Source organism: Gorilla gorilla, chromosome 3, assembly GCF_029281585.2.
Source record: "Gorilla gorilla gorilla isolate KB3781 chromosome 3, NHGRI_mGorGor1-v2.1_pri, whole genome shotgun sequence".
Taxonomy (NCBI): domain Eukaryota; kingdom Metazoa; phylum Chordata; class Mammalia; order Primates; family Hominidae; genus Gorilla; species Gorilla gorilla.
The window spans coordinates 69,891,839-69,918,068 of NC_073227.2; the positions used below are offsets into that span (position 1 = coordinate 69,891,839).

Consider the following 26,230-nt stretch of genomic DNA (forward strand, 5'->3'; position numbering starts at 1 on the left):
GACTACTGGTAGTAGATCTCACATAAATTAAATGGAAATAAGCCAACCATAGGGAACAGTGCATCTGGAAAAGATTCATTGGTAGACGTCTTGCCTAATGAATGAAAACGTTGGTAATAACATGACAAAAATTAACTCCCTTCTTCAAAAGGGGGACGGGGAGTAGTGTCTCTATGCCAAGATCCATACACTTGATTTTGAAAAATTGGAAGATCCTTTCTAGTTAAAAAAAAATTACTTTGCTTCGGTGATCTTTCCTTTTCTTACTACCTGACTTAACTGGAAGTTGATATAAATTATTACACTAGGATAAGAAAAACAAACCTGGGTTTGATATTCTTACTGAAAGTATTACAGTTTCCATAAGGCAATACAGTAGTAACAACTTACACTACAGTTAAGGAACTTGGCAATAACACGTAACAGCAAAATGGGTGCAACATGTGTAAACGCATTCCAAAAGATTAGCTTTCCCTCCACCAAACTTAAATTAGAAGTACTTTTTGCTGTTTTCATTGTCCCAGATACTTGAATTTCAGTTTCACATTTTGTGTATTCCTTGTTTACTAAAGAGCTGAGAATGTGGGAAGCATCAGAAAGAATATTTTTAACTTGGGTAGCTCCAATCTTGGATAATTGTGGGTTGACTATAATAGATTTCTTGTTTTTTTAAAAAAAATTTATTGAGAAAATTAGTTACATAATCCAAGGAGAAAGTAAACTCTTGATTATGTGGTAGTTGTGAGCAACATTAGTTTGTAACATTCTTAGAAATTATGGCCAGGCGCGGTGGCTCACGCCTGTAATCCCAGCACTTTGGGAGGCCGAGGCGGGCGGATCACGAGGTTAAGAGATCGAGACCATCCTGGCCAACATGGTGAAACCCCATCTCTGCTAAAAATACAACAATTAGCTGGGCGTGGTGATGCGCTCCTGTAGTCCTAGCTACTCTGGAGGCTGAGGCAGGAGAATCGCTTGAACCCGGGAGGCTTAGGTTCCAGAGAGCAGAGATCACGCCACTGCACTCCAGCCTGGGCGACGGAGCGAGACTCCGTCTCAAAAAACAAAACAAAACAGTTGTTATTTTGGATACTCTCTCATGGGGGTGAGGGAGAATCTAGAGGTCTTTAGGGTTGCCTGGTGGTCTGTAGAAAATATGTATGAACTGTACTTCACTATATTTACTTTTTTTGCCAAAGTTATTCAAGAAATTTTCATCCCCTTTTCTCCTTCCCTTTAAATGTGTGCCTGAAGAAAAAGAGGCTTTTTTTTTTTTTTTTAACTTACATGTTAGCACTGGTTGGAGTTTTAGTACCCAGTTTAGGAAAATACTTGGTATTCATGGTTATAGGTTTTTTTTTTTTTTTTTTTAATGAATACCATTTGATTCCTGGTTACATATATCTGTTTTCTATAGTTGCTTTTCTGTGAAAGAATTGTAAGATTAAATAATACCAGATAAGGGCAATAATGATGTGATTATGTGGTTTTGAGGAACAAATGTATTACTGAAAACCAATTTAACATTTCTCTTGTGTAGGCATAGAATCATTAAGGTGCACAAAGAGGGCTGGTTCTCACCCATAATCAATTCAAAATTTTACATGAGCTAAAGTGCTCATCCTTTGGGAGGACTGATTCTGCTTGGAAGAACAATGACATTCCCTTATGTCTTGGAAATACAATTATCTGCTGCTCTAAACTGATAGATAAGGGCCAGAATAAAACTAAGACCTTTTTTTTAGTTTTTTATATATATATATATATGTGTGTGTATATATATATGTATATATATATCGTACTCTGAGAAGTGGTGGTCTGTTGCAGAAAGCTCTGTTTTCACTTTCTCACCCTCATTCACTCACTGGTTAGTTTTAAAACAACTGCAAAAAGGTTTGATTGTGTTTTTTTCCTTTTTGATGAAGGAATTTATTTCTTATATATTATCTTCTTGATTTTTTTTTTTTGAGACAGAGTCTCACTGTCTCCCAGGCTGGGCTGGAGTTCAGTGGCGCAGTCTCGGCTCACTGCAAGCTCCGCCTCCCGGGTTCACGCCATTCTCCTGCCTCAGCCTCCCGAGTAGCTGGGACTACAGGCGCCCCCCACCACGCCCGGCTAATTTTTTGTATTTTTGATAGAAACGGGGTTTCACCATGTTAGCCAGGATGGTCTCGATCTCCTGACCTCGTGATCTGCCCGCCTTGGCCTCCCTTTTTTTTTTTTTTTTTTTTTTTGAGACAGGGTCTCACTCTGTCACCTAGGCTGGAGTGCAGTGGTATGATCTGGGCTCATTGCAACCTCCGTTTCCCAAGTTCAAGTGATTCTCGTACCTCAGTCTCCCAAGTAGCTGGGATTACAGGCGCCCGCCACCACACTCAGCTAATTTTTGTATTTTTAGCAGAGACGGGGTTTCACCATGTTGACCAGGCTGGTCTTGAACTCCTGGCCTCAAGTGATCCACCTGCTTCGGTCTCCCAAAGTGCTGAGATTACAGGCGTGAGCCACCATGCCTGGCCAACCTTATCTTTAAGAAGATGGAATCTAGAAGGTGAGATTTCTATCACTTTTGCTTTGTATTTGGTTCAGTTTTTTGTCTTGGGTATAATCTAATCTGAAACATTTAGTCCTGGGGTTAACAGAATACCTGGAAGGTATATTAGCCATTTCATATAAAAATAAATAGCGTATCAATTAGTTAAGCCAGTCATGCACTGGATATTTAACCCAGATGGGTTCATCCAGATGTACTCCTCGTTTTTAGTAGTTCTGGCTATCTTCAGATTTATTCCGTAGCTCTGCTTTCTGTAGGGGAATTTTCACATGTCCTCTTAGCTGTAAACTGTGCATGCATGTTTGTGGGTATGTTCGTGCCTGATTTATATAATCACCAAATGCTGTTTTGGTCGTGAAAACATCATTTCAGTAGTTTGCAGAGTTCTGAACAAACCAGACACCCCTTCTTAGAATAAACATTTTCATCTTTAAAACACAGTCACATTTTATGGAGACTAGAATGGCCTGGACATATTTGAAGATTCCATAAAAGGAATTAGTAAATGTCTGTAGATTTATGCCATGAATCAGCTAATTAGCCTTTCCTTGATTAGTTAGGAGATAACCATGCCCTTCCATTCAGTGAATTATCACTTCTCCTGGTTAGGAATTGAACCTCACAATGACAAATATTTTCATACTTCTAAAAATTTATAAGATTTACTTGATGAAGTTGGGTTTTCTGTCTGCAGAAACATTCTGTAGAATCTTTTGGTTCTGTTATTATGCTTTGAGGAAACTGATTTGTAATGATCTCAGGAGCACTTTTCTTAAGAGATTTAGACACTGGTTCTGCAAACAGAGTACAGAACATTACCACTGGAAAGGCACTTGTGAGAATGAGAGATGCACTCAGTCAGACTTATATGGATCTAGTTCCCAGTTAATCTTCATTTAGTTTTGTGGAGAACACAGGATTTGATTGTCAGAGAACTTACTTTGGGCTGCCAAATTAAGGCAGGGAATATCTTACTTAATTTTGATTTTCATATTTGGCTGAAAATGATCAAATATGTAACATTCCTATAGTGTTTAACTTTTCTACTCCCTTAATCTACAACCTTTATCTGAGTCAAGTAAATTTTGGTTTGAGGGAGTGACTTATTTTAAGTGTCCTTGCAAATTGTTCCAGTCTTTGATTTTAGTTATTTTATAATTCAGTGATTCTTGCTTTAAAATAAGTGTTTTCAATCCTTCCATTTATAACTTTTTTTTTTTAGAACTTAGCTTTTTGCATTAGTCTGAAGCAGAATTTACCTGCCCCCAAAAGTCTCCAAGTACCACTGCTTGGTCATTCTGGTCAATATTGGGAAGAGCTCCTTAACATACAAACTGAAATGTAGCCCCAGGTTTTCCAGTAACATCAGTTTAATCTTGGGCAAGTCTTCTAACTTCTGAGTCTGTTTCCTCATCTGTTGGCCTAGACTTATATATTGTGAGGTCTAATGTTCAAATTCAGTGGGTTCAGAATGATACTCTTGTGCGGTTAACCCTTAGCAGTTTAACCTGAAAGGAGAAACTGCTAAGGGTTAACCGCACAAGAGTTTTATCTGACTTGCATTTATATCCAGACATAGAAAAATACACTTTTCAGTTCACTTGAGATAAAAGGTTATAAGGGGAAGAGGAATTCTTGCTATGTGCTAATACTTTATTCAAAATGTATTTGTTGAGCAGAAGCTCAACAAATAGGAATAATGTACATCTAAGTATATTACTAAGGCACTGTGGTAGACACTGGGAATACTTTACCATACAGGGCAGATGTGGTCCCTGCCCTCGCAGAGACCTTATTGGTTCAGGAGCGTAGACTTCTCTATGCCTCAGTTTCCTCATCTGTACATTGGGTATAATGATAGCACCTACCTTATAGGATTGTGATTGGGACTAAATATGTTAATATATGTAAAGTGCTTAGAACAGTGCTTGGATATATGCATGCCCTATGACCCTGCCTTCCACTTCTGGGTATGTGTTCAACAGAAATGCATACATATGTCCATTGAGAGACATGCAATTTTTCATAAAAGCCCCAATCTGGAAACAGCTGAAATGTCCAACAGTGAAATAGATTTGAAAAAGTAATGGAATATACGTTTATTTATTTATTAAATATTGAGATGGGGGGTTTCACTATGTTGCCCAGACTGGTCTTGAACTCCTGAGTTCAAGTGATCCTCCTGCTTTGGCCTCCAAGGCCGTGCTGGAATTATAGACCTGAGCCACTGCACCTGGCTGGGATGTATATTTTTACAATGGACTATTCTAGAGCAATAAAAAATAACAGACTACTGTTGTGAGTAAAGTCATGGGTGAATCTCATAAACAATGTTGAATGAAAGAAAAGTACATATAGTATGAATCCCAAACTAATCTATGGTGAATAATGATAATGTTTATGGGGGCGGAAGGATGATTAATGACTGGGAGGCTTTTAGGGTGCTAGTAAGTTTTATGTCCTGAGTGGTGGGTTTGGTGTGTCTACTTTGTAAAATTTTGTTTTACTCTTCAATTTTTTGTGTTAACTAAAAAACAATCTCATAAATTATAAATCTATAAGGCATTAAAGCTGGATTATTTTAGAGATCCAGAGAGATGCAGTGATTTGCTCTGTGTTGAGGAATTAGGGTCAAAGAGAGACTGGAACTCAGGTTTTCTTATTAGTCTTATGTGCATTTTCTTTCTTCTACATGCTATATTGCACTATATTATCTTTTCTGAAGTCTGTGATGGGTCATTTTGGAATTACAGCTCCCATTATTAGGTTGGCTTCTGAGTTTGACTTTCAGACTTATTAAAATGTTATATTGATTATTGACTACCTTTGAAGAAATGTGGATTTTTTTCTTTTTACATCTGATAACAATAATTGCAACAATCACTGTAAAGTACAATTTAAAGGACCATGATAACCAAATAGTTACCTAACTCCGGGCAAGTGTTCATTTACTTTCAGTGTTACTCTCACTCTTTTTTCTTTCTTCTTCTTTTAAAATATAAACTCTAGCTCCTGCAGGAACTTTCACTCAATGAGCTGTGAAATAAATTATTTCTCAGCATTCTCTGCTCTAATACAGTTCATAAACAATATATTTAGTCTAATTTATCAAGGACAGGAATAAATATCTCTGTTATCAGGAAAAAGCAACAAGTTTTTTCCACTGTGTGGAAGAACTTGTTATTTCTCTGGCTCTTACCATCTTCATGTGCTTTTCTCTTGAAGCTCAAAGTTCCTTGGCTTTTGTTGTGACCTTCAAATAATTCTTAAATAAAAACACAGGAAAAGAATCATTATGTGACATCATTTGAAACACATTAATGGTTTTCAAGCATTCAGGTATACTAAAATAAGAAAACTTAAGCAGGTGGACAAATAAAGAATGAGTTAAGAATTAGGAATATTTTGGTACAAGGTTTAGAAAAAAGTTGAAACTCTTGGCTTAAATTAGGTACCTATTTTTAATGATTTTTAAGGGTCATTTGAGCATACAGTAGTGTAAGGATTTCATTTTTAAAGAGTTTTTCTCTTGCTAAATGAAAATGCAAAGAGGAATGTCTAGAATTTTTTTTGTTAATGTCAATTCCAAAGTTACCATGTCTCCATTTGGCAGTTCTGAGAGTTGGTTTTCTTAGGATGCAGTCAACTTCTTCATAAAATCTCATTTTTCTTGGAGGGTTGCCATTTTTTCTTTGTAAAATGCTATATTCATATTTTACATTTTTATATTTCATATGACATTGTTTCCAGTCTCTGTCTATCCCAAACTGCATTAATTAATCTTCTGGCAATTTCCTCAAATATTTTCTTGTTTCTTGTGGCCCCTTCAAGCATTCGCTTAATTTTTTCATCAGACTATATCAACGCTCTGACCTCACTGTCACACCAGTATTTTCCAGCCTCTGTGTCACTCACTGTTATAATCTGTAAATGACTTTTAGCATCTTCTAAAGGATTACCTACAAATCAACATGATTTATAATTATTCAAACATAGATAAATCTCGTATTTGATTATCATTCACTTAAAGCAACTGTGATGGCATAAAGTACCAAGAATACAATAATAACTTCAATATGAGTCAAAAGAAATTTTGTGTCCATATTCAAACAGTATATTCTAAAAATTATAAGACAGACTGTTCTCATTATTAGTGAGAATAATTTAGCTGCTTTTCATCATAGGTGATCTTCACAGGATATTTGTGAATATGGAAAGTCCCAGTGTTTACTTAATTTCTTTTAGTGAGAAGTGGGCATAGACATTTTCCTTCTTTCTCTACTGTATTCTCTACCAACTCAGGTATAAGGAAGCATTTTAGGTAATACACAATAGAGATCTTCTCTGTTAGACTTCATATATCAAAATGACATTTAAAATTTACCAATTTAGACCCTGCAGTGGACCCAGTGTTATTTTGGGGTGATGATGTGCAGCAGGGGGTGACAGGGGGAAGGCGTACTCCACAATGCTTTCCAACAGTGAGTTCCTCTCATCTTAAATTCTCCTAGGTTTTAATTCTGAATAATTTTTCAGCCTTATGAATTTTTTTTTTTTTTTTTTTTAAGAGACAGGGTCTCGCTATGTTGCCGAGGCTGGCGTGGACCTCCTGAGCTCAAGCGATCCTCCTGCCTCAGCCTCCCAAGTAGCTGGCACTACAGGTGCCTACCACCATGCCTAGTGCCTCATGGAAATTTGAAAATGTGTTTAAATCACTCTTGTTGGATATAATTTTTAAAAGATGGTGATAGAAATGTAAAATGGTGAAGTCATGGTGGAAAACAGGTAGTTCCTCAGAAACTTTCAGCATATGCCATATGACCAAGCAATTCCACTCCTACATATAAACCCAGAAGAACTGAAAACATGTTCACATAAAAACATGTACCTGCTGTGGAAAAACAGTATGGCAGGTCCTAAAAAAATTAAACACAAATTACCATATGATCAACAATTTCGCTTCTGGGTATATACCCGAAAGAATTGAAAGCAGGGACTCAAGCAGATATTTATACATCCACATTCATAGCAGAGTTATTGATAATAGCCAAAAGGCAGAAACAACCCAGATGACCATCGATGGATGAATAAACAAAATGGTGTATCCATACAATGGAATATTAAAATGAAGGAAATTCTGATAAATGCTACAACATGGAGGAGCCCTAAAGATATTATAAGTGAAATAAGCCAGGCACAAATGGACGAATATTGTATGATTCCACTTATATGAGGTACCTAGAATAGTCAAATTCACAAAGATGGAAAGGAGAATAGTGGTCACCACAGGCTAAGGAGAGTTGGGATGGAGGAGTTATTGTTTAATGGCTACAGAAGTTTCAATTTGGAATGATGAAAAAGCTCTGGAGATGGAGAGTGGTGATGTTTGCACAACAACGTGAATGTACTTATGGGTATAATGGTAAATATTTTATGTATATTTTACCAAAATGGGAAAAAAATTGTACCAGAATGTTCATAGCAACAATATTCATAGGAGCCAGAAAATGGCAGTGACCCAAATGTCTGTCAGTTGATAAGTGGGAAAACAAAATATGGTATATCCATAAATTGGAATATTATTCAGCCATAAAAAGGAATGAAATACTGATATATGCTACAACGTGGATGAACCATGAAACAAAAGAAGCCAGACACAAAAATGTATATTGGAGGGTACCACTCATGTCCAGAATAGGCAAATCCGTAGAAACAGAAAGTTGGTTAGTGGTTGTCAGGGGTTACAGAGGTGTGGTCAAGCAGTTAAACTACTGATGGATATGGGGTTTCTTTCTTTCTTTTTTTTTTTTTGAGACAGAGTCTTGCTCAGTCGCCCAGGCTGGAGTGCAGTGGCATGACCATGGCTCACTGCAACCGCCGCCTCCTGGGTTCAAGTGATTCTCCTGCCTCAGCCTCCCAAGTGGCTGAGACCACAGGTGCGCGGCCACCACACCCAGCTAATTTTTGTATTTTTAGTAGAGATGGGGTTTCACCATGTTGGCCAGGATGGTCTTGATCTCTTGACCTCGTGTTCTGCCTGCCTTGGCCTCCCAAAGTGTTGGGATTACAGGCGTGAGCCACCGTGCCTGGCAGATATGGGGTTTCTTTGTGGGGTGATCAAAATGTTCTAAAATGGGATACTGGTGATTATTGTATAACTGTGGATATACTAAAAACCACAGTTATATGCTTTAGTTGGGTGAATTTGATTGTATGTAAATTACATCTCAGAAAAGTTGCTGAGGTTTGAGAATAGAAAAGTAAAGACAAGTCAAGTGTAGAGGTTAATGCAGTGATGTCTGTGGGAAGTTATAAAGGAACTAAGGAAACATGAACTGCATTGTACCGAGCTTCCAAATCTTCCTCTAAGCCAGAGTTTTTATGATGTGATTGATTAAGTCATTGTTTACAAGATGGAACTCAACCTCCAGCCCCACTCTCCTTCATGGAGGTCACACTGGCACAAAGCTCCAACCCTCATCACATGGTCGGTCTTTTTCGGTGACTACCCCCTATCCTGAAGCTATCTGGGAACCCACCTAGAGCAGCCTCATTAACATAACAAAGATGCCTCTGTCTCTGGAAGTTCCAAAGGTTGTTGATGCTTTTTGCCAGGAACAGGAGACCAAAACTAGATATATTCTTTATTATGCCACAGCTTCTTAAAAGTTTATTAAAATATTACCAACAGTACAAATTAGAAAAATCATGACTTCATAATAAACAAGTTGCCTGTATTTAAGATTAGCAGCATACCTATGTCTGAGCTTTCTTTTTTCACATTTGTAAGTCTTCGGTTTTCTGAAGTTTTAGTAATAAGTTCTTCTCTATCTGGATGTACTATTGGATTAAAATGAAAAGTTCTCAGTATTGTGTTTCATATGACTAAAGTGCATTAATTTATGTAATAATTTTACTGCTGAGATTATACAAATTATAATGCATGTAAAATATACAAAAGTGTTTAAATATTCCAGGTTTAAGGAAAATTACTTCCAATTTCTTTCTTTTGGAAGAGATAAATGAATTAGAAGAAAACATAATTCTTAGCGTACCCTTTGAGATGGTAACAGTAGATTCCTTAATGCCCCCTGCTGGCCATCTCATTGTGAACTTTTTGAATTTTGGAAATATGTTTTGCTACAACCAAAAGAAAAATGGGCATTTCTAGGGTTATTCTTAGATGAACATTGAGGTATTTCACTTGTGATTTTTAGGCTGAAGATCAGCGTGACCTCCTCTAATAGGATATATTTTACTACCATGAAACTTCTATGCTTATTTAAGTATGCTTGACTCCACCCCTCTGACCTAAAATAGGTTTAACTGTGACTGTCCTATACCAGAAAGCAGTGGCTTGCGGGAATACGTAGATAATAAGGCATTCCAGCTCATATAAATGGCAGCTGATATTGGAGCGGAATTAAGTCAATTTTGTTTCTCCTACTCAGAAGAGACAGGTAGGTGATAAGATTGTCAAACACAAATTTTCTCTTTTGGCAGAGTCCTTTCTCCTTTGATAACTTCTTGATTCCTTTTATCCTCTCTCGCTTATGCTTCAGACCAGGGAGAAAAATAAAATATGTTTTAGATCCAAAGATCTAGTTTATTCAATTTTCATGGGCCACTTCTTTTTACTTAACATAATAGGAATAGCCTGAGCAGTCTATGATTCTTCTCCGTGATTGATTTCCTTCGTATTCCATTAGTCATTAATTTTTAAGTGATAATCTATCGGCATTAGCAAATTTTTCTTCCCTGAATGGAATCAAATTGAAACTTCTGTGTGAATCAGTCCTCTGCTGGTCTGAACATGATAACCTAGCTACGGTTTCCAGTGCTGGCTATGCTTGAGAATCGTCTAAAAATACGGGTGCCTGAACTGACTCCAACCTACTAGATCAAAATCTTCAGAAGTTCCAAATTGGGAACCACTCTAGATACTCAGAATCCAAGGGGTCTACAGCTGTAGCTGGATTTTCATTTGAAGTAAAGAAAAGCTTATGGCTTATAGCATACATTTAAGATAGGAAAGAGAACACTTTTGGGGGACCGGTTTTTTGGCCAGATATCAAAGTTAACAATATGGAGCTATTATTAATAATAGCAACTCCAATTTCAAAAATTCATCAGTGAAATATAAAAAATAAAAATGAAGTGACCTCTGTTTTTACATGTAAATACCCATCACTTTGTTGTTGTTTTAAAGAAAGACTATTTCATGTGAATTTTTTTTCCTGAAGATAAATAATCCATATTTTTATACCTCAATACTATGTTCTATTACATTCTTCCTAAGAGCGGAGTGGCAATTTGTGAATCAGTAGGTATATATTGCAGGTGTACCTAAAATCCTTGCCTGTTTAAGTTTTTTTCTTACGTATTTAGCTGCTGAGATCCTTGTGGGTTTATATCTTTGCTTTGAATTTTCATGTGGCAGTTTAAAATAATATAATTTCTAGGATGACTATGCATTTGTCCTGTTTCACATTTTCTAAATATATTCCAAATATTTCATATTTGGCATGCAAACATGCCAAACAAACAAACAAAAAAAGCTTGTACTTTTGACTTAATCTTTTTCTTCTACATGTAAAAAATTATCTTGAGGTTGTACTTAAGTAAGTTTTCCAGAGGACTAACAAGCTAAAATCTTCTGAATACTAAAGCTCTTAACTTTTTAGATGGAAATCTTTTTTCCTTATTAAACAATGCAGTAATCTGATTTTCTTATTTTTTAAAATTTTATTTTTTATTTTTAGAGATGGGTTCTTGCTGTGTTGCCCAGGCTGGATTCAAACTCCTGGGCTTAAGTGATGCTTCAATCTTAGCATCCCAAGAAGCTGGGATTATAGGCATGTGCCAACTGCACCTGGCATAATTTGATTTTTAACTCTTAATGACAAAGGCCATAGCTGTGATGCCTATGGAAACCTAAGAATCTGTCCTATCTGATAAACCAAAGAAATAAGTTTGCCAGGAGTATAGGAAATTTGATTAACTAGTTTGTTAAATTAACATTGAGCTTTACACTTTGTGAAGTTATATGAAGCTTTGGACTGAAAGACTAGGTACAAGGTCTTTTTAACAGATAAACTTCAGCTTGGGGGCTTGGTGATCTCCTCCTCCCCAGTTTTGGTTTGTATAGAAGAGGCGAACTATCAGGTAGCAAGCACAAAATCTCACCTCCAAACCCTTAGTGCCCTATACCAGAGGGTAATGATTCTCAAACTTGCTTGCATCATTATAACCTGGAAGACTTGTTAAAACAGATTGCTAGGCCCCAACACCAGAGTTTCTGATTCTGGATGGGGCCCAAGAATTTGCATTTTGAGTAAGTTCTCAGTTAATGCTGATGCTGCTACACTTGGAGAAAAACAGCGATGGGGAACATTGCTTCCATTAATTATTTCCACCTTTCATTTATGTGTTTTGAGTTATGATCCAACAGTACTTCATATAATGTTATAACATAATTTCTTAGGTATGGTAGCATCTATTAATATATAGATATAAAATCTAAAACCCATTATGAGGGCACCACTCTCATGACCTCATCTAAAGCTAGTTATCATTCAAAGGCCCTGTCTCCAAATACATCACATTGGGGGTTAAGGCTTCAATATATGAATATTGGTGGGAGGAACACAGTTCAGGCCATAGCAGTGTCTTATAATAGCATTTTATGTATATACTTTGTTACACACACACACACACAAAAACCAGAATATTCTTTTATGTGTGTCAAGACCTTGTTTTTTACCTGTATCTCCTATGTCTTCTGACTTATTACTGACTGAATCATCTTCAGCTACATCTCCAGCAATGACTGTATGAACATAAGGGGATATATATTGGCTTTCTAAATTTACTTCAGGATCGTGTTTTATTTGTTTAGATTATTTATTTGTTTTTGAGGCAGAGTCTCACTCTGTTGCCCAGGCTGTGGTTCAGTGGTACGATTTTGGCTTACTGCAACCTCTGCCTCCCAGGTTCCAAGGATTCTCATTCCTCAGCCTCCCGAGTAGCTGGGATTACAGGCATGTGCCACCACACCTAGCTCATTTTTTGTGTATTTTTTAGTAGAGATGGGGTTTCACCATGTTGGCCAGGCTGGTCTCAAACTCCTGCCTCAAGTGATCCACCCACCTTGGCTTCCCAAAGTGCTGGGATTAGAGGTGTGAGCCACAACACCTGGCCCAGAATTGTGTTTTAAACTCTAATGTAGTATTTTCCTTTTTAAAGGGACCCTAATATTAAATATGATTAGTTAGATTCCCTACCCTTAAGCATCTTTTTGTCACTATAGATATTGGGTATGTATCTGAGTCTCTAACTAAGTCTTCTGACATAACTAATGGAATCATCTTTAGCTGCATCTCCAGCAATGACTGTATGAAGATATCATGCCACTGCTGTTGGGCTGCTTTATCTGTAGTCATCTAACTAGAGGAGATGTATAGTTCTCTAGCATACCAGTTTCTTTCTTGTCCACCAGCGAAATATTTTGAGATTTCTCACCAGCATTTCCAGTCTTAACTGTCTGTGGTTCCCCTCTCTTCCCTAGACGCAGACTGTCTTACAATTGGGACTCATCATTTAAGCCAGATAATAAAATCCGGAGACACTGTGGTTAGTAGAGGTCTTTAAGACCATCTTGTCCACACCCCCCAATTTTGGAGTTAGGTCTACAGCAGCGGTCTCCAACCTTTTGGCACCAGGGACTGGTTTCATGGAAGACAATTTTTCCATGGACCAGGGGGTGGGGGGGCCATGGTTTTGGGAGGATTCAAGTGCATTACATTTATTGTGCACTTTATTTCTATTATTATTATGTTGTAATATATAATGAAATAATTAAACAACTCACCATAATCTAGAATCAGTGGGAGCCCTGAGCTTGTTTTCCTGCAACTACATGGTCCCATCTGGGAGTAATGGGAGACAATGACAGATCATCAGGCATTAGATTCTCATAAGGAGCACACAACCTAGATCCCTTGCCTGCACAGTTCACAACAGTCATCGTGCTCCAGTGTTCTAATCTAATGTGAGAATCTAATGTTGCCGTTGATCTGACAGGAGTCGCGGAGCTCAGGTCATAATGTGCATGATGGGGAGTGTCTGTAAATACAGATGAAGCTTGGCTTGCCCACCACTCTCCTCCTGCTGTGCAACCCAGTTCGTAACAGGCCACGGACCAGTAAGGGTCCAGGTGTTGGGGACCCCTGGTCTAGAGGAGACACTTGGTTACTTCAAGGTTCCACAGAGCCTTAGAACTTTGATTTCCTGAATCCTGGTCTAGAACTCATTCAGTTTATTTCATGCTATCATGTCTTAGTGTGTATGTACTGTATCTCAATCCTTTGGTTTAAATATACTTTAAAGACATTTATCATGGGTCTCAGAGAAATGTACTACTTCTAAGAAAGTCTCATGTATTTTATATTTTTCTAAGTTCTTCAATGCCCTTTTTCTATTCTACTCAATTTTACCACAATTAGTATGAAAATTTACTTAAACTTCTGCCATCTGGGGTTGCATATTTGCTTTATTAAAATTGATCTATTTTAAACTTTATTCTGGGAATCCAGTTTTATTTCCTCCTTTTTGTATAACTGTACTGTTTCTATTCTGGGGAAGATCAAATGTATACTAAATCTGTTTCATAATAAATTCAGCTAGCTTGTCAAATAGCATGTAATGAAACCTATTTAACTTACATATATAATATTCCTCTTATGGTACTGAACATTCTCAATACAGGTTGAGTATCCCTAATACAAAATCTGAAATGCTACAAAATTTGAAACTTTTTGAGCACCAACATGATGCTACACGTGGAAAATTATACACTTGACCTCATGTGATGGATATAGTCAAAACTTTGTTTCATGCACAAAATTATTAAGAATATTGCATAAAATTAGCTTTAAGCTATATGTATGAAACACACATGAATTTCATGTTTGGACTTGGCTCCCCTTTCTAAGATACCTCACTATGTATATGCAAATACTCTAAAATCTGAAAAAATATCTAAATCTAAAACACTTCTGATCCCAGGCATTTTGGAAAAGGGATCCTTGAACCTGTGTGATGTAACATGGTGTTAAGATTATTTTTCTTCACCTTCCTACCTGTCTGGTCCTCTCCCATTTTTACGTTGGCACATTCTGTGACATGTTCTCCATCTTGGGATTCCTGGTCTCGTGATTTTTCTGTTTTATTGGGTCCCAGAATAGCATCCAACTCAGTAAAAAATTTCATACTCTTAGTCATGCCTAGATCTTGAGCTGTTCTTACGATCTCGTATTCATGTTTTAGGTTTTTGTATTTTGTTCTGCACTGTTTCCAGTCTCTGTCTATTCCAAATTTCTGAAGCTTGGCTGCAATTTGTTGAAATATCCTCTTATTTCTCACTGTTCCCTCTAGTTGTCGTTGTATGCTTTTATCAAACCAGATGTCTATTAGAGCCCTGACTTCTGGCACAGTCCAGTGCTTTCCTCCTTCATTTGCTACAGTTGGGATAAAAGTTGTATTATTAGAGGGTTCCAATACTGATGTAGAGATACCTGCATTAGGTAGAGAGGTAAAAGATAAATGCATTATGTACATCAGACAAGGTAAATAACTGGATGCAACGTTATTAAAGAAAGCAGTTTCCTCCATAGGAGATGGAGTAACAAATCATAGCTTAGCTTTTCTCTTAAACAGTGGGGAAACAAAATACAGAACCTAAATCTGTCCATTATTATGCCGGTTACTGGCTTTAATAAAGTTGTGTTTTTTTAGTCATATTTTGATCATCTTTCCTGTATACCTTTTTTTTCTCTTCCATACCACTCCTTTAGTATGTAGGGTGTATGTCAGTGTATAGTGGAAGTTCAATATATAAATGTGTAGCATTTACTATAGAAAACAGTAATTACTTAAGAAAATGGCTCATTGTAGATAATTTGTTTTGAAATAGGATAGGTACAAACAATTTAACTCCTTTCTTTTTTCTTTATCTTACGATTTCCTTGGGCTATATATGAGTCTACTGGGAAGCATTTAAAAACCACCACTCTGGTACCTGCCTCATCCCTCATCCCCAGATTGTGAATCTAATGTGTAGTCAGGGTTGAGAACTGAGGCTACTCATGAGCTGAGGGCTTGGAAGAGTCACACAGAACAATCAGTACTTACACCTTGCGAAAATTACAGAAAGACTAAAGCCATTTTAAATGAAGTATTTTCTTTTAATGGTAGGGAAATGTGTCAGAAATTTCATAATGCCTTGTTCCTAGGCAGTATGTCTCCACTTAGTTATAAATCCTTTAATATGCCATGGTGCATATTAGGTCTCTAGAACAGTTTTATACTTCATTTACATTACTGACAGTACTTGACTTTATATTGGTTATTTTGACAACCATATTATCTTGTGTTTTTCTCAGATTTCATTTTCATAAAAGAAGTAGGTTCATTTTTTGAATTATAAACTTACAAGCACATTAACTTTGGTTTTTGTGTTTTTTTTGAGACAGGGTTTCAAATTGGATATAATATTATTAAAGAAAGGAATTTTTGGCTGGGCATGGTGGCTCAGGCCTGTAATCCCAGCACTTTGGGGTGCCAAGGCAGGTGGATTGCCTGAGCTCAGGAGTTGGAGACCAGCCTCCCAACAGGGCAAAACCTGTATCTACAAAAAAATGCAAAAATTAGCCAGGCTTGGTGGCATGTGCCTGTGGTCTCAGGTATTTGGGAGGCTGAGGTGGGAGGATTGCTTGAGTCGGGGAGGTGGAGGTTGCAATGGGCCAAGAATACACCACTGCACTCCAGCCTGGGCGAAAGAGTGAGACCCTGTCTCAAAATAAGATAAAATAAAATAAAATAAATTTTTTAAAAAAGAAAGTAATTTTCTTTCACCAAGCTAGAGTGTAGTGGAGAGATCACTGCTCATTGCAGCCTGAACCTCCCAGGTTCAAGTGAGCCTTCAGAGTAGCTGGGACCACAGGCACATGCTACCATGCATGACATTAACATTTTGTTTGCATTAAAAATAATCTTCAGCCAGGCGCGGTGGCTCACGCCTGTAATCCCAGCACTTTGGGTGGCTAAGGTAGGCGGATCACGAGGTCAGGAGATCAAGACCATCCTGGCCAACATGGTGAAACCCTGTATTTACTGAAAATACAAAAATTAGCTGGGTGTGGTGGTGCACACCTGTAATCCCAGCTACTCAGGAGGCTGAGGCAGGAGAATCGCTTGAACCTGGGAGGCAGGATTGCAGTGAGCCGAGATTGCACCACTGCACTCTAGCCTGGCAACAGAGCGATACTCTGTCTCAAAAAAAACAAAAACAAAAACAAATCTTCAAATTATACCGAAGATTAATCATAATTTATTTTGTTTCTTTCTTTTTCTTTTCGTAGACTCTGTTGCACAGGCTGGAGTGTGTAGCACAGTCATGGCTCACTGCAGCCTTGAACCCCTGGGCTCAAGTGAGCCTTCCTGCCTCAGCCTTACAAGTAGCTGGGACTACAGGCATGAGCCACTGACTGCACCTGGACTATTTTTAATAATTTTTTTAGGCATGGGGGTCTCACTATGTTGCCCAGGCTAGTCTCGAACTCCTGGTCTCAAGTGATCCTGCACCTTGGCCTCCCAAAATACTGGGGTTACAGGTGTGAGTCACTGTGCCTGGCCATAATTTAAAATTAAATATTACAATTAATGGTTCAGTAATAATTGAGTTTAGGTTTTGGCCCCTATCATACAAATGATATTACAATTAATAACTTTTATCAGGTTCATGAGTTTTAAGTCAAAAAAAAACTTTATAGCGTTTGTTTGAGATATTTTATGGTGTATTTAATGTCTTTGCTTTGAAATGCTTTTCAGAATTTTTTTTCTTATTTAGGTTACAAATATTTAATGTCTTTGCTTTGTAATGGTTTTTCAGAATTTTTTTTCTCATTTGGGTTACAAATAAGTTTTTCTATTTTGTAAGTTAGAAGTAAGGTTTTTGCTTCTAGCTTCAATAAGAAATTAGAAGCGGCCGGGTGCGGTGGCTCACGCCTGTAATCCCAGCAATTTGGGAGGCCGAGGCGGGTGGATCACCAGAGGTCGAGAGTTCTAGATCAGCCTGGCTAACATGGTGAAACCCTGTCTCTACTAAATATACAAAATTAGCTGGGCGTGATGGTGCGCTCCTGTAATCCCAGCTAGTCGGGATGCTGAGGCAGGAGAATTGCTTGAACCCCAGAGGCAGAGGTTGCAGTGAGCTGGGATCATGATACTGCACTCCAGCCTGGGCAACAGAGTGAGACTAGAAAAGAAAAGAAAAATAGAAGCAAAGAAGGATTTACACTGAATTTAATTCATTGGGTGATTCAAATTATCCTTGACCTGGTTGTGGCTCTGATGTTTACTTTCAGATGTAAAATTCTGTTTGTCTTAATTCCTTGCCTCAACACTAAAGTGATCATGTTCATTACTATGAGTAAGTTTAGCCATCAGATTTCTTATAATATTTAAAGAGTAAAGTTCGGAAATTAGAGAACCAATATTTCTAGGAAACTTAAATTTGGTAAAGAAATAATTTGCTTTAGAAATAATTTTTTTCAGTATGGGTTGGCAAAAAGGGAAACATAAATCAATTCTGAGTGTTTCTTCCAGGAAAAATTGTCAATTTTCTCAGATTAGGAACCAGTCTTTCCGTTTGAAATTAGATCAGTTTCATTCTGTCCCATCCATTATACTATACCTAGTTCCACTGGTCTGACATGAGAAACCAGAAGTAAAGGATTTCCTGAGACGTCTTCCTTACCTACTGATGCAATTGACATTTTACCTGTAAATATAACAGAATTCCTTTTAGAAACAGCATGACTGATAATTCTAATAGCTTTAGCTAAATGTGGTCATATTCTTGAAAATAGATTTGTGATAGACATTTTGTAATAAAGTTGTATAATATAGTTTAAATATTTGTATATTTAAAGAGAAATCTAATTTTTTCCATCCCATTGACATGGTCCATTTTGAAGTTCTGCTAGAATTGTTTGATAATTTTTTAAGTTTTTAGAAATGGTTGTAGTTAGTTTTCAAGTTAAATTACTTTTTTTTTTTTTTTTTGAGACAGAGTCTTACTCTGTCGCCCAGGCTGGAGTGCAGTGGCGTGATCTCGGCTCACTGCAACCTCTGCCTCCCGGGTTCAAGCAATTCTCCTGCCTCAGCCTTATGAGTAGCTGGGATTACAGGCATCTGCCACCACGCCCGGCTAATTTTTGTATTTTTAGTAGACACGAGGTTTCACCATGTTGGCCAGGCTGGTCTCGAGCTCCTAACCTCAGGTGATCCTCGGCCTCCCAAAGTGCTGGGATTACAGGTGTGAGCCACTGTGCCCAGCCTTACAATTTTAAAATGTGGTGTTTTATTTATAATTGTATCTTGGGTGCTCTAACAGAGTAGGCACTTGCTATATAATACCAGTAATGTAAAAGAGTAGGTCCTGCAATGAGATAGATAATTAGAAAATGCTGTTTTTTTGGCATGTATGATCAAATAGCTTAGAGTTTTTAAGTATCTTATATAATTTATTGATTGATACATACTAAAGTTTCCAGAAGTTAAATTATGTTTAAATGGACTGAGGAATGTGTCATTTAAAAGAACCATGCCAACCATAAAAATTGAAGTCCTCCTTTGATTTCCTTGTTTTATGGTTTGGATGCTTTTATATAGGCTTTCATAAAATGAGGCATAGGCTACTTTTTAAAGTGATCAAATGAGGAGGATGAAGTACATCTTAGAAAGGAATGCAATTTACATGATTTTTAACTCAATTGACACATGAAGATGAATTATAATTACATGAAATTGCAGACTAATTGGGAGGCAGATAAGTATCTTTTGATTGCTCTTTGTAATGTCTCAATTAAAAATTTACTCATCTCATTAATCATTTCATTGCCAAATGTTTTTCCACTTCTATTTTATTGAGTAACAAAAGTAGCATTGTATTTTACATTAATATATCAACTTTTAGGTGTGATTTTGATGGCATAAATATTCATTTTAAATCATGATTCACCATTATGTTTACAGGCATTCCCATTGAAGAAAAAGAAAAGATATGCTCTTTATCATCTTAAAAACTCTATTAGGGTTTCTATGTTAAAATAGGAAAACAAATGAAAAATAAACATAAGTACAAAAGCACATCACTGCTTTCAGATGGCACAGTTGTATTTTTATAAACTCTCAAGGTAAAAATTGTCAAAAATTTTAAATCAGGTTTTATAATTGCTTTAGGCTAAAATGTTGTTGAGGAATGTTTTAGATTTGGTTGAAAACAGGGAAAATAAAAATCTGGAGTTATGTAAGAATTACCTTTAGAGAAACAGGGCCCAGGTTATTTAACACCTGAGCTTGAGTATGAGAGCAGTAAATAAAGGCAGGGTTTCTATTCTGTTACCTAGTTTAGAGTCTAGATTTACCTCCATAGAAAAGAGTCTGGACCAAACATACAGATGATAGTGAAACAGAAAAGCTCTCTCTCCAACCTCTTCAGATAATTTTTTCTTAAGTTGCTCATTCCACAGCATGAATCCTAAAACTGTAGGCAGAGGCTCTGGGGATTTTAAACTGAAAGTCTTAAATCATTATTTGTGATACATTTGTATAAAATAAGAGGAGTGAAATAGAGGGGAAATTGACCACTGAAGGAATGTGGTTTGGCAGCCATAGGCCAAAGGAATTCTGAGGCTGAGGATGATCAGATTTAGCAGAACATGAAGCCTCTTAGAGTTGGTCAAAAGTGTATTTGGGTCCTTTGCCATGGCTCTGGTCCTGGCTACTTGCTGCCTAACAAGTGGCCTATCCTTACCACTTGCATGAGGTTGATCCCAACAGTGGAAAAGGCACTTTCATTTTCTTCCCTTCTTCCGTGTATCACACACCAATAAAAATTCTGCTGGTTCCGCCATAGGAAAAACCAGAAAACATTACAAAATGAATCAAACCTGGTGCAAGGAGGGCTTCCTAAGCCCTAGGGAGAAAACTTTGATTACCTTAAAAATTTTTGGATTCTGCAGATCAAATAAATCATAAGTCAAGAAAATCATGCAAATTTCTAAGACCCCAATTGACACGAATGGTCAGTTTGTAAAATTGTATAGAAAAGTGTTCTACCTTACTGGTAATTAAACAAATGCAAATTAAAAGTTACCAATTTGTATATCATTATAGGCCATTGTTTCTTAAATTAGCCTAAGTCGTTAATTATTTCTTTAATTTATTTATTTTGAGATAGAGTTTTACTCTTGTCGCCCAGGCTGGAGTGCAGTGGTGTGACCTTGGCTCACTGCAACTTCTGCCTCCTGGGTTCAAGCGATTCTCCTATCTCAGCCTCCCGAGTAGCTGGGATTACAGGTGCCCACCACCAAGCCCAGCAAATTTTTGGTATTTTTAGTAGAGACGGGGTTTCACCATGTTGGTCAGGCTGGTCTTGAACTCCTGACCTCAGGTGATCCACCTGCCTCAACCTCCCAAAGTGCTGGGATTACAGGCATGAGCCACCATGCCTGGCCTAAATCATTATTTACTTATCAAATTTGGAAAGTCCCTTCTTCCCATCAATACTCCATAATTTTGCATGACAGTGGTTCTACAGAAGGGACGCTATCATGGCTAGTGAAGTACAGTTATTTTGGAAAGCAGTTGTTTTAGAAATAATGTTTCAAAGTAATGGCCAGACATGGTGCCTCAGGCCTGTAATGCCAGCACTTTGGGAGGCCAAGGTGGGCAGATCACTTGAGGACAGGACTTCGAGACCAGCCTGGTCAACATGATGAAACCCTGTCTCTCCTAAAAATACAAAAACTAGCTGGGCATGGTGGTGTTGCGCCTCTAATCCCAGCTCAGGAGGCTGAGGCAGGAGAATCGCTTGAACCTGGGAAGCAGAGGTTGTGAGCTGAGATTGCACCACTGCACTCCAGCCTGGGTGACAGAGTGAGACTCTGTCTTAAACAAAACAAAACAAAACAAAAAACCAAAAACAAGACAAAAACAACAACAACAAAAAACCAAAGTAATTATATCCTCCTGAATCAGTATTAGAACTTGTGTCTTAAAGTAATAATACTAAAAATGGACAAAAGGTATTAATTGCAGCATCATTTGCATGAGGGGGGGTGAAGACCCACACTCAGTTAAATATTATGGAACCATTAATTGTAATATTTAATTTTAGATCATGATTAATCTTGGGTATAATTTAAAGATTATTTTTAATGCAACCAAAATGTTAATGTGCTTATAATTTTATAATTTAAAAATGTAAAGAACAACTAGTGGTATTGTGGAAAGTATATGGGAAGAGGGTGAAAACTAGGGAGCCCAGTAAAGAGGTTACATTAATATTCCATATGAGACATGATGAAGTTCTGGTTAGTCATAATGAGAATAGAGCAGAGAGAAAATTTTATGCAGTATGTCAGCAGATTTTTTAAAGACTTAGTGACTGACCAAAAATCAAGGATATCTCAAATGTTTCTGTATAAGTGATTGGAAATATAGTGACGCTAAGGTGGAAGCAATTTGTAGGAGGATCAAATTCAGGCTAGATGTGGTGGATCGTGCCTCACTTCGGGAAGCCGAAGCAGGAGAATCTCTTGAGCCCCGGAGTTCAAGACCAGCCAGGGCAACATGGTGCGAAACCCATCTCACAAAAAATTAGCCGGGCATGGTGGCTCACACCCCATAGTCCCAGCTATTCAGGAGGCTGAGTTGGGAGGATCATTTGAGTCCTGGAAGTTGAGGCAGCAATGAGCCAAGATCACACCACTGCACTTCAGCTTGGGTGACAGGAGTGAAACCCTCTCTTTAAGAAAAAAAAAAAAAAAAGGTGATGGGAGAATAGAGAGTTCGATTTTGGAATTGGGAGTTTGAGGTAACTAAACGTGCTTCGTTATGTTGTAAGGATAGTCCCTCTGTTTATGAGTGAAAACGAAGGAGTTTGGAGCCAAGGGAGTACCTGAAAGGGCTGAAGATCCCTTTAAGAAGTAGAGATATTGGCACCCACATCTTCATCAGACCAACTCCTGGTGAAAATCGGGGACTTTCAGAAGCTAAGTGATTTACTTATTTATTAATCGATATTTAAAGCACTTAAATAATGAAGAGTCGAAGGTGTTTAATTGAATAAAATAATGTAATTGCTGTTTAATATGGTAATAACTGCAAAGCTTTCTCAGAATTTGGTGTCATCTCAGAAATGGAAAGAATGTAGGCAGGGTGGATTCTTCTTTTAATGAAATGATTTGTTACTGAGCTGTAAACATGAAAATTAGCTAACTTAAGTTAACCAGTTGTAACCTTTGTCCTCTTAACCCCATTCACATTTGGTACTTTTATTATACTATTTACTGTTTTCTCTCAGGTGTTAAATTTATTTGCAGTTCTGTCCTTTTTGAGGTTTCGCATTACTAAACGCATATAACTTAGTGCTTTGCCCATGGTACACACAGATAGTGGGTATTACAGATTCTTGAATAATTCTGCTCTTGAAATAGCATCTATAAGATTTAGACTATGGTAGACATGTCATTACTGTCATTGATTTCCCTCCCTTTGCCTACTAATGCTTCCACAGACAATGAGTAGATTCTATGTAAATAGTGTTGGGTTTAACAACACAGCACGTCAAGAAACCCCTGTAAATCACTTAGTCTCAGATCATTTAATGTACTAAATCTTCATTATACTTCATTGTTAAAATGGAGCTGTTCTTCATTGTTAAAATGGAGCTGTTCTTGTAAACAAGTAATGAAATAGTGTAGAACAGTTATTTTAAATGTGCTTTTATTTATAAATTTAGGAAAACAGAAATTAAATAAAGGAGAAAGTTCTTGTTTGGAGCTGTGGAAAAACATCAGTTGAGCAATGTTTTTGATATTTTTCCCCTTATTTACAACTCTTATAAAATTAAAACTTAAACTATTTTTAGAACTCAATCCATATTTCAAAAACATATCACATGCAGTTGGCACTAGCAGTCAGTGCCATTGTAATGTGCTTTTTCTATATGTAACAGATTTTTTTAAAGTGGTAATATTTAACCTCTTTTTTAAAAAAATTAATTCTTAACCTTGTGCAAAATAGCATAATAAATTGGTTATTTTTCCACAGTCTTAATATTTCAGTCTATATTTATCATATGGCCACAGAAGTCCTGAACTTTTACAGTTCGTAAAACTGTAAAACAAAAGAAAAACAAAAGAGTACTTTTCTTTTTTCTTTTTTTTTTTTTTTTTTTTTTTTTTACCTTCAGTGGTCTCTGGGGCTGTACTTGGGCTGAGCGTTTCCAGGTACCTGCCATTTGCATCTTCCTCTGTAAATTGTGTGGCAGGTTCATACTGCAGGATTACATCCAAATCATGGAAGAACTTCATAGTTTTAGAGCTGTCTCCAGAGTTATGGGCATATTTAACTGTTCTGTATTCATATTTGAGATTTTTGTACTTAGCCCGGCACTGTTTCCAATCTCTGTATACTCCTAATGATTGCAGCCTTTTAGCAATGTAAATAAATATTCCTTTATTTCTTAGTGTTCCATAAAGTTGTTTTCGTATATTTTTTTCTGCCCAGACACTTAGCACAGCTTTAACCTCCTCCTCAGTCCAGTGCTTTCCTGCTCCACTCTCCATGTTGAAAGTGACCTGGAAATGATTCACTATTTCTAGCCAAGGTTTTGTTTCCTAGGAAACCAGATGGCTGGTTGTCAGTAAGCTCCGAAGAGCTGAAAGGATGTAGTTTAACTGGTTCAAGCTGCCTGAGGGAGTAACTTGAGAAACTGCCAAATAAGCAGGCTTTGTGATTAAAGAAGCCTGGATCTAAATGATTCTTAACTATATTCATTTCAGCCTGAAGGAAAAACTGCCCTTGAGACAAAAGGGAAAGAAAACCGTTTTTTATGTATTTCTTTTCTTACATAATTTACTGTTTTACCAAATGATTGTTGATTTTTAAAAATAGTTTTGAAAATGGTTGGCAGAGGCTTCTTCCAAGAGGTCTATAGCCAATGTTAATATATTTCCTTTGACATGAATCACCTAGTCCTCTAACATTGGTTAACTTACAGACCCCACAGCATTTCACTAAATAAAAGAAATCATAAGTCAATTTATTTAGTCCCATATGGTATATAGTATTATGCCTATCTATTTTCAGTATTTAATGCATTTAATAAAATCATTTCTTGAGGCTGCTGTGAGCTGTGATCATGCCAAGTTTTTTTAGAGTTTTACTTGGCAACGTATTTAATGTTGTCGTTTTTCTCGTTAATAAAACACTGCAACAATTGCAATATATAATTTTGAAAAAGGTTCCTTTTTACCAAATAAATCAATGTATTAACAGCTACTAAAGTCTACAGGCACATATGGAAGAGGTTTACTTTTTGTTTCTATCCTGATATATATTCTTTGGAACAAAAATTGGTCAATAAACATCTACTATTTATAGCACTTGTTCAGAACTATTAAAAATGGCAAAACAGTTGGAACCTTTATGAGAATTTATACTGCACAGTGGTATGGATGCTCTTAGTCTTTACTATGTCTTGCCCTACCTTCAGTCTAGATTTTGGCTTTTTTCTCTGTATCACCACTTAATCAACACTAATGCAGGAAATGAGACACAGACATGGGAAAGGGTGCCTGGTCAGCAGAGGGTTTTCAGAAACAAAATTTTTTTTTCTAATAGCAAAAGTGCTATTTATTGGAGAACATTTGGAAAATGCAGAAAGTCATAAAAAATGGTTACCAACTATGCATTTTGCCTCTGTTATATTTGGAGATTTTAATTTACATCTACATACTCATCCTGTTGAAACCCTATTTAGGGGTTATAAAGAGTAGAGGTTAGAAGCATAAATTCTGCAGTTGGATTGTCTGCATTCGAATCCTGGCTACCACCTGCTGTCCGTGTGACAATGGGAAAGTAACTTCCTTTCTATTGCTTTAGTGTGTTTATCTGTAAAATGGGCATGGTAATCATAGTACCTACTTCATAGGATTGTTGTGAAAACCAAATTATATCACGCATGCTATCGACCTAAATAATTAAAAGGATCAGAATCTAATTTAGAGAGAGTTTATTCAAGCACCAAGTTTGAGGATGTCTCACCCAGAAACACCAACTCCAAGGAATGGAGTCAGCATTGCAAAGTAGGAAAGTTAAGGTTTCATTTCTATAGGCAGACAGAGGAGTTTTTAGCAGAATCACATTTTTTATACAAGGTTAGCGCGCCCAGTTACAGCAGTTTGATTGGTTATAGGTGGTGGTTCTTCTGGGGAAGGGTACATTTAACATTTTTTTACAGAGGATGTTAATGGGTTTTCTTTCATTTGGTCTAAGCAAAGCAGGACAACAAAACAGAAGCTAATTGTTTTTTTTTTTTTTTTTTTTTGAAACGGAGTCTCGCTCTGTCGCCCAGGCTGGAGTGCAGTGGCGCGACCTCAGCTCACTGCAAGCTCCGCCTCCTGGGTTCACGCCGTTCTCCTGCCTCAGCCTCCCGAGCAGCTGGGACTACAGGCGCCCGCCACCACGCCCGGCTAATTTTTTGTATTTTTAGTAGAGACGGGGTTTCACCGTGTTAGCCAGGATGGTCTCGATCTCCTGACCTCG

The 26,230-nt window shown here is 37.2% G+C and overlaps 2 protein-coding genes across 4 annotated transcripts in view; one reads left to right on the plus strand and one right to left on the minus strand.

The window, feature by feature from the left end:
- The window catches only part of PAICS (phosphoribosylaminoimidazole carboxylase and phosphoribosylaminoimidazolesuccinocarboxamide synthase), a 50,989-nt gene extending 26,727 nt beyond the window's left edge, over positions 1-24,262 (minus strand). Inside the window, exons 1-3 of the mRNA XM_055385049.2 lie at positions 23,868-24,262; positions 5,751-5,816; positions 3,218-3,345 (exon numbers count right to left, since the gene is read on the minus strand). Of these exons, the coding sequence (XP_055241024.2) occupies positions 3,218-3,345; positions 5,751-5,816; positions 23,868-24,249 (576 nt within the window). The 5' untranslated portion in view covers positions 24,250-24,262. The remainder of the gene's footprint in view (positions 1-3,217; positions 3,346-5,750; positions 5,817-23,867) is intronic.
- PPAT (phosphoribosyl pyrophosphate amidotransferase) overlaps positions 1-26,230 on the plus strand; it is a 74,287-nt gene that overhangs the window by 32,914 nt on the left and 15,143 nt on the right. The window lies entirely within an intron of this gene.